The 9,758-nt window shown below is 37.0% G+C and overlaps 1 protein-coding gene across 1 annotated transcript; it reads right to left on the bottom strand.

Moving 5' to 3' along the window:
- Positions 1-2,086: 2,086 nt before the first annotated feature.
- Positions 2,087-7,898, bottom strand: LOC150090059 (peptidoglycan recognition protein 1-like). The gene is made up of 4 exons (XM_090389736.1): positions 7,802-7,898; positions 4,351-4,536; positions 4,037-4,242; positions 2,087-2,564 (listed from the first exon to the last, which is right to left on the bottom strand). The coding sequence occupies exons 1-4, from the start codon at positions 7,893-7,895 to the stop codon at positions 2,361-2,363; spliced, it is 690 nt and encodes a 229-aa protein (XP_090245862.1). The 5' UTR covers positions 7,896-7,898; the 3' UTR covers positions 2,087-2,360.
- Positions 7,899-9,758: the final 1,860 nt, after the last annotated feature.

The raw sequence follows: 9,758 nt of genomic DNA, 5'->3' as shown, positions 1-9,758 counted from the left end.
AATAATAATACGTTCGTATACCCTGTTTTTTTACCTTGCTGGTAATTTATACACTGAGTGATCACTGAATTACGACCACCCCTATGAAAACTGAATGCTACCCGTTGACCACGTGAAGTACGAGAGTGTGGAGTTAGGTGACCTACGTAACTTAGATAAGGTGTCAGTGGTTCAGTAGGTAGTAAAATTCCGAGAGTGATGGGTAAAAGGAATGATTTATCGGACTTTGATAAAGGACACATTGTGGGTGCTCGACGAGCTGGTGCCTCGATTTCCCAAACGGCTGAACTGGTGGGGTGTTCGAGAGCCGTCGTAGTTAAAGTGTACCAGGACTGGCGTCAAAATGGTCAACCAACGACCCGACGGCAAAAGTGCAAAGGTCAGCGAAAGGTTGATGTTAGAGACGAGCGCCTGGTCCGACGACTCGTACAGGCGAACAGGCGCAGTACTGTTGAACAGTTGACTACCCAATACAACATGGGCCAACCCAGAACAATATCTGGCATAACCATGCGTCGCACGCATGGGTTATACCAGCAGACAACCCCTACGGCATCCTCTCCTAACCAAGGTTCATCGTCATAAAAGACTCGCTTGGTGCAAAGAGCATGCAAGTTGGACGTTAGAAGACTGGAAGAAGGTGTGCTGGTCGGGTGAGTCATGTTATTTACTCAACACCGTGGATGGTCGTGTACGGATTTGGCATCAACAACATGAGGCTTTTTTGTTCCATCATGCATGATATCAAAAGTGCAGACCAATGGAGGCGGTTGTATGGTGTGGGGCATGTTGCACTGGTAGGAACTTGGACCCCAGGTGCATGTGGAACAACGTAGCACTGGTCTCCGCTGTCAACTGCTTGCTGACTGTGTACACCCAGCTATGTTACACTTTTTCCCGAATGGCGATGGCGTCTTCCAGGATGACAATGCGCCGAACCATCGGGCACTTGTTGTGCAGGAATGGTTTGAGAAACACAATTCTGACTTCCAGCATATCGATTGGCCTCCGAACTTTCTCGATATTAATCCTATAGAGTACTTGTGGGACACTATGGAAAGGCGTATCAGGCGTCTGGTTACATCAATCACCTCCATACCAACATTGCTGGCCACAATACACACATCTTGGTTGTCCATACCTCCCGAACGCTTCCGACATCTTGTTGAATCAATGCCACGTCGGATAGCTGCTGTCAGAGGGCAAAAGGAGGACCTACGAAGAATTAGGTGGTGTGGGGCATGTTTCACTGGTAGGAACTTGGACCCCAGGTGCATGTGGAACAACGTAGCACTGGGTGGTGGTTATAATTCAGTGATCACTCAGTGTATATTCATATACAAACGTACTACTGACATATGTTCAGGCCTGAACAAATCTGTCGAGCATGTATTACAAGAACATCTATTCTTCTTATTTAATTTGACTTGTCACTTAAATTCATATTTTGGCAACTTCTCAAAGCAGCTGATATCAATCAGCTTCACACTAAACTCCATGAATAATAAAAACTTTTTAAATTTCTTTAAATTAACTTTTATCTGTATGTTAAATTAACTAAAGTGATATAGCGATTATTACCAGCGTACCGAAGCATCATAAATCGCGAAAAAGGACAAGAGATATTAAACTGCCGAGTCATTCCCGAGTTACGACACCCGACTTACAACAACTGTACACGCGAACAAAGCTTCATAAGACAAACAGTATTATGTTTTCACGAATGAACAATCTTTCGAATATTTATTTATGTTTTCCCTAATCAATTAAAAAAAGGAAGATCACGATTTCTATGTCGATGTTGAAGAAGAATCTGATCAAGAAATGCTCTTCAGGTAAATTCATCCTTCTCGCTATTTGTAATAAATATGGATTTTAATCATACAAGACGATTTTTTATTATTATTCATCGATCATTTCAGTTTATTTGTATTTTTCTTATACAAGTAGTAAAGCGCACATTTTGGCTATTAAGTGTTACCCTGAAACAATCACAGAGAAAATTGCATCCTCCTCAAAAATAAAATCAATTCACAGTTAGTCCAAGCACTTTTACGATAACCTTTTATTCTCACGTCTCTCTGTTACTATTATCTTCTGTTATCGAAGTAGATTTTGTCCTTCAACTCTCCACTCAGTTACACAGTATACCGGACAACCATTTTTTGCAGGATTTTGTATTTCTTTGGCTGATGGATCCATAAACAAACTGACGACTGATACTATACTATACGGTGGAAACGTTTTAAAAATATCTCCTTTCATTTAACCTGACTTTATGCAGAGCAGTGACTGTTGTTCGATTCCATATTCATTTTTGAACGTCGAGAATTCAATGGTGATTCCATCCCAGTTATTCATCATAAGCTTGTATAATTAGAATTCTCCTCGGTTGAACCTTCTTCAAATGAATAGATTTCATATGTGGGGCTGCAAATATAATAAGGGCCCTCTGTAGTGTAATGGGGCCATTGTTTAATGATTTCATAAAGAACGTCACCAGGAGAGAGAGTGCAACCGATATCACGATGTCCCATCAGTTTGTAATCCATTGCAATGTAGCCCTAATAGAAAGAAAGAAAGAAAGAAAAAATATGTTTAGATCCGGTTATGCTCTACGAAATATGGAAAAATATTTACAGATTACAAATTTTGTAAAATTAGCTGAATGATCAGTTTAACCTTGGAGAATCTCTGCAGGAAGCCTCTACTTTCATCTAGAAAAGTAGAGGAACTCAAAAGTTTCCTATGAGATACAAATAAGTACATACTTCTGTCAGGTTACCTTGGCTTTGTTTCGGAGTGCTTCCAGAGCAATCAAAGGCATGATTGGTTGGTTGGTGTATGGTTGTAGACGCATCAAAAACGTAGGCCATATTGAGCAGCATTAGGCGATATCAACCACAGAACACAAGCAATTGACAGACATATATAATATGTCTGTAAAACTGCTTGTGTTCTATGGTCCATTTGCTGTTTTTTCTTGGCAAAAAATCCTAGTTTCCGGAAGAAAAAACCATACCACCCTCGCTTGAGACCAACTAACTCAGTAATGTTGTGAAAAAGACCTATAAAAATTCTCCGCGTCATTGAGCGGATTCAAACTTAGGTCATTTCCATCAGGCGTGAGGAGGACGGTGATTATACCAACTGGAAAATATGTAAAAACCCACGAGGGCACCAAAGCCACGAGGCGTCAGTGTCAGTGTGTTGTTTCTGCAAGTTGCGTGATCGGTTTGCTTCTTTCCTGATTGAAAAATTACAATTTTCTGAGAGGCAGTGACACTACAACGCGCAAACACTATATATATGGTTATGGCTACTGCATCACTGTGGGGAAAGGCTGCAGTATTTCCCAGATTCTTTCAAGCTGCGATTTCCAAACTGTGTTCCGAGGCTTCTTGATTTGTCGCGAGATGAGCAAAAACTCCACTGAGTTTGATAGCAATTCCTCTTTAGGTACGACGAATACAGTTTAACTTTTAAGGCTTGAGTGACAAAAGTTTAGAGTCACTAGGATAGAGCGTCTGTTTGTCTATTTCCCTTAAGCACCAAAGAAACTAAGGCCACGAGGCGCCAGTGTATTGTGCCCATAATTCTGCGCAATATGTGTTCAATTGCCTGTTTGCTGGGCAAAAACCCGACTTGCAAAACCACGCCTGAGACTGACTAACTCAACCACATTGTGAAAAAGAACCCATAAAATTCCTCTCCTCATCGAAGAGATTCGAACCTGGACCTTTTTCACCCGGTGTAGGGAGGACGGTGATTACATCCACTTCTGCCTGCTAGGAGAGGATAGAGCGTAAACAAATCCTATACCTTTGCACTATCTGCTAAACCCATTCTCTTGTTTTTATTTATTATTCATCTGAAATCGAGCCATATTGGCCCAAACTAAGATAATCTTTGACTGGTAGTCAAAGCTAAGATAATCTTTGACTGGTAGCCAAAAAAATAATCTTTGACTGGTAGCCCAGTCAAAGATTATTTTTTTGGATAAACTGAAACCTGTCCGAACCCGTTTTCTACTTACCAGATCAAGTCCACACTGGATCAGTTTTTGAGCGGTATCTAACATTACTACACTTGGGGTCAGTGCTTGATAATTGCCTATGAAAGCGATGCCCACCGAAGTGTTGTCACGCTCTGAGGTGTGCTGCCCGACTGTTAACCATCCACGAGCTCGATAAATTCGTCCGTCATTTCCAATCGCAAAATTGTACTTGATGTCTGAAGCTCCTGAAGAAGCGAAAGAAATAATAATAAATAAACGTTAAAAATAATTTCGAGAAAATTTTGATAATGCTTTATTTCATGTGCAAAATAGTCAATGGTTTATCTAATTACCACACATTTTCATGTGAGCTCTTTGCTTTTGCTGCAGGATTTCGCTGCATGTCTGTTTATCGGAGCACGTAGTGCTCGCTGTGTGAAGTACGACCACGTCTTCAACAGGAGTTCGAAGACGATAGAATTTTTCAGCTGGTTCTGCTCCCCATTCGTCACGTTCAACTATTTCCACTTGATTACACTCTGTAAAATCAAGCAGAAATGAAAATTTAGTGTCACCGATAGTGCTTCCATCTAGTGGAGTTTTTATTTGAGTTATTAAAATATTATTGTCTTGAATTTATTATATTTTAACATTGAAAACATTTTTCATATGCACTCAAAAAAATAAAATAATTTTAAAAAAATGAAAATAATAAAAATAATTAATAAAATAGATTAAATAATTAATAAATAATTAACAGAATAATAAAAATAACAAATAAAATAATATAAATAATTAATAAAATAGAATAAATATTAATAAAATAATAAAATAATTAATAAAATAATAAAAAATAAATAAACTGCAACTACGTATGATTCTTCATTTTTTTTAATAAATAAATATATTTTTTCAATATATAAATGATTATTTATACACAAAAATAATTTATTTTTGTAGTTATGAGCCCAAAATGTGCTAGATGGGTTTGGTTCAATACAAAATGTGTGCTGAATTTCAGAAAAACATTTCAGAATTAAGGAAAGCAAAGCATTAGAATGAAATCCAGTGTTTTATCTTTTTTTATTTCTTTGTTTTTTCTCTCTTGTTTTTTTTTTCGAATTTTCAGATCATTGAAATTAGAGATCGCAAATGCATTATAGAATTTTATAATCACAGCTGAATTGCGCCAAACCCATGAAAACTTCCAGGTTGTAATTAAGTTCGTTATCTTTTGAAACTAGTTGCATGTTGTCTTTAGAACAGAATACATTCTGTTTTATTTTTATTTTTTTTTAATTTTTTTGTTTTTTTTTTTAATCAAACCTACAAACCCAAAAGGTACTAGAACCTATAGTGCTTCGTACTGTGCGTGGATTGAAGGTTCGGAAGATGAGAGAAGATACTTGTTAACATTAGACTTGAATTTCCATTGATTGTATTGTACAGGAAATACGTGTGAAGTGCGATTGTTCCAGAAAACGGAACTTGAAGGAATAAATGAGGAAGAAGAAAAGTTAGTTCTGCGAATTTGAAGTTAGACAGTAAAAGAATGCTGATTCTTTGTGGCACACATTCGAACTGATTTTGAAGAGAGGGGGTGAATTACAGATACCAGTTCAGAAGAACGGTGCGCATGGAAGTACCTATAGAAAGAGTATGTAGTAGAAAGAAAACGTCTATGAGACAGGGACCAGAGAGACTTTGTTAAAGATTGGTCATTAATTAACCTGACAGCCCTCCATTGAATGGAGTCTAGAAGCCTGAGAAAGATTGAGGAACCCTCCAGATATGGGAACAATATTCCATAGCAGGACGGATTTGAGATTTGTACAGGGTGAGCAATTGTTTAGAAGAAAAGTAATGCTGAAAGCGAAAGAGAAAACCAAGTTTTCTAAGAGAAATACATGATTCTAACAGAGATATGTCATCTTATCTAGAAATTTGAGCATCGAAAATAAGCATAGCAGCAGAAGAATCCTTTTTACGAGATATAACACAGGACTGAGTTTTAGAAGGACTGAAATCAACTAAGTTATCTTTGTCCCATTGAAGAATTATCTGGAGCTCAGAATTTTAGGAATTGGTAGTGGATATTCGAGAAGTTGAAGCTGTTTTTGCAGGGCAAGGTTTCTCAAACTGCAAGGTGGAAAGCAATACGCTATCATCTGAAAAACTATGGATAGGATTTCCAGTCAATGGAAAGAGGTCACTAATATACAAGAGAAAAAGAATTGGAGAGAGAAAAGAACCTTGGAGAACACCGGCATTAGCAGAGAAGTTAAAAAACAGAGCGCTATCTACCATCATCCGCAGTGAGCATCAGAGAAAAAACTGCATACCCAATAGAAAAACAACACAGTCATCAATCTATAAGATGGAAACTTATTTAGAAAACTTTTATGTCAAACACGATGAAAAGCCTTTGAAATGTCAAGAGAAGCTGTTTGAGTTTCACCAAACGTTTCCTTGGAATTTATCCACAGATGGATCACATAGTCCAATATATCACCAAAGTGTCGACACTTACAAAATCCATATTGGCCATCATTGATCAGCTGAAAGGTTTCGAGATAATTTAAGTTGGTGATTAATGAATTTCTTCATTACTTTAGAAATAATAGAATACTTCCTTTTGCAGTAGTACGTACTTGCAATGGGACAATAAAATAGAAGGGATTTGTCACCCTTTTTTTATGAACTGGTCTGATTTAAACAAATTTCCAAGGAGAAGGAAAATCACGAGTGGAATAGGAAAGTGTAAAAAATGAGAAATAGAACAGGAATAACCTCAGGAGTATAGGTTTTGGGAACAAGTGGAGAAATACGATCAGAACCTGGAGCTTTCTTGGCATCAAAATTCTACTGATATCCTTTTGACGGAAGGCACAAAAGGCAGCGAGTGAAGTGTACTGGAACGTAAGAGGCGGTTTACAAAGATCGCCCTACAAGAGTTAGAAGAAAAATAAGATGCTAGTAAGTCAGCTTTATCTTTAGCTGAGGTGGCAATAGAACGATTAGGTTTTAAAAGAGAAAGAAGTATAGGTGAGCAAACTTAGTGCTCGACTACAATTTGGACAAGAAGCAAGTTTTCTACTTTTAGCCTGTTCATGATCTCATTTGAACTGATTAATGACTGCTTTACAATTGTCGCGCGCTTTGATAAAGGAAAAAATTGAAGCTGCAGATTTGGTTGTAAGCCAATGGCGATATGAAACATTCTTTTCATGAAAAGTCTTAGCACATTTATTGGAAAACCAAGGTTTAGATAAAAGACGAGATTTTAAATTGGAATGTGGAAAAAAAAAAGGATTCCATTCCTACAAGAATAATTTCACTGACACGATCTGAGCAAACATTGACATTAGAAGATTTAAAACAGTAATTCTACGGAGGAAAAGAAGAATAGAAATCTCGAAGTTCATTCCATTTTGTATTGTTGTAATGTCAAATAATTTGAGGGTGATAATGGCCACGAGAGGAAGGCTCCATTGGAGAAGAGACCGTTACCAAGTTGTGATTTGAATTGTCTAGAGGACCACTCATCTCGACTGTATACTTTGAAGGGTTGTTCGACATTCTACAGCCATTATACAACTTGTTAAATTTTTTGAATTTTGAATTTTTTTACCTGATTTCCTTTATAACAACCCGTCTACAAATATTTTTTCTAGGTGTACCTGTAGTCATATGCATCCCTGATATTAATCTTTTCACATTAGGAAGCTAATCACTAATTCATTGCTATTTGTTTTTAACTATAAATAACTAATCAAAATGGAAAATTATGCCACTTATCCTTACCTTCTGCTGAGTTAATACTTTTAGGATTAGTCATAACCATGACAATGAATGATATTAACATGATGGGGACGAGTGGATTTTTCTCAGCAGCCATAACTCTGTATCTGAAATGAAAGAGAGGGAGAAAAAGAGAACTGAACGACTGCACTTAAGCGATAAAATTTACCTACCACTAAAATAACAAACGCGATGAATAAATTCCGATGCTCATATAAAAATCAGCTGACAATACTCCAACGAAAGATTTTCATTGCTTTGACTTTGTAAACCTAAAAATCCAACGTCGTGGTCATTTGAAATACTGTGCTTCCATTTGCAGTAAGGGAATATATCTTTCAGGACTAATGTCTAAGGCGAAAAGTGTGATCCAAAGTTGAGCCCTCAAGAGAATAAATTACTCACTCATAACATAGCTATGAAATTAGGATACCAAGAGATACCAAGATGACTCTGAATTCACAAGAAAGAGCTAAAAGATTCATCACAATACTCTTCGCTCTTGGGAATAGCAAAATGAATATAATTAACGTCCCGCGTAAGGTGGAAAAGACCTCACTTCTAATCCTGAAAATTACTCAGAGAATTTCTCATATCGTGGCTGATTGGTCTCAAGCGAAGGTATCATGGTTTTTACTCCCGGAAACTCAAGTTTGCGGTTCTGTGGTGATCCATAAAATATGTGACTATATATATATGACGAAAATCTTATAAAATATAGCATTTTCGTCATATACCAGTGTATTATTCGAAAAGAGGTAGCTATTAAGGTCCTTTACTCAAGTAAAGGACATTCTTATAAAAACTAAAGAACTAAAATGGTCTTCGGCAGGACACATAGCTCGAAGACATGATGACAGATGGACTAAGAAAATAACAGAATGGTACCCAAGAGGAGCTAGAAGAAAACCTGGAAGACAAAGGCGGAGATGGATAGATGAAATTCATGAGTTTTTGGGTAGTAAATAAATGGCCAGTGCTCAAAACAGAAGGAACTGGAAAGTTGCTGGAGAGGCCTTCATCTTGCAGTGGATTGAAAATGGCTGATGATGATGATGATGATTAAGGTGCTGATAATAATTATTACTTCTGCCCTTCCACACCTTGTGGGAAAGGACTGTGTTCGATTCTCATCAAGACAAGATGAATTTTTGCAGTCTCGATCGCCTCCTCCCCTACAAAACTGGGTTTTCATCCAGAAAAATACACACCGATCGCAGAATTTAAACAATTTACATCTATATTCAACTTACTGATACCTCATAGCCTTATTTGCTTTGACGTAAAGATAGCAACATCCTCTGGGGTTAAAACTCCTATATTATACTCAAGAAGCGATTATCAAAACTTAACCACAAGGCAATGAAACAATGAAAGGTGGGATTTGTATTGCAGTATTTCTTTGGGTAGGCAGGTTCACAGGGGAAATCGGCTAACCTGTCACTATGAAATTTGATCCGTAAGAATATTTTTATTTGATAGGTATTTAATTTTTATATAAAATATATTTTATTTATTTATTTTTGATTAAGTCCATAGGAATATTTTAGTCCTGAAATTTAGAAAAGGATCGGAAACGCCGTTCCACATTTATAGCAATATTCCTGTAAGAAGAAAAGGAACTGGAGGGGACATGAAATCGGAATTGGGCCTTAAACACTCGAAGAGTGTAACAGAATATATTCTTGAAATCTGGTGTGGATCCGCACATTCAAAACATACTTTCATACCGGATTTCTGATTTTTCCTGTTTTAATGAAACTTGGGATACTTTAGAAAGACATCTGGAACATCTTTTTAAAAGAAGCAAATATAAAATTTCATGAAAATCCATCCAATAGGAGCCGAGTTGTTTCATATGGACAAACAGACTTGGAGACAATAGGTGCATTACGCATTTTCAAACGTTCCCAAAAAAAAAAAACTGAAACTCTGAAAAAACTGAAAAACTGAAAGTGAA

The sequence above is a fragment of the Mastigoproctus giganteus genome, chromosome 2 (assembly GCF_048544385.1).
Source record: "Mastigoproctus giganteus isolate SK-2022 chromosome 2, ASM4854438v1, whole genome shotgun sequence".
Classification (NCBI taxonomy): domain Eukaryota; kingdom Metazoa; phylum Arthropoda; class Arachnida; order Uropygi; family Thelyphonidae; genus Mastigoproctus; species Mastigoproctus giganteus.
The sequence above is the reverse complement of the archived record's forward strand: the minus strand, read 5'-3'. Positions and strand labels throughout refer to the sequence as shown.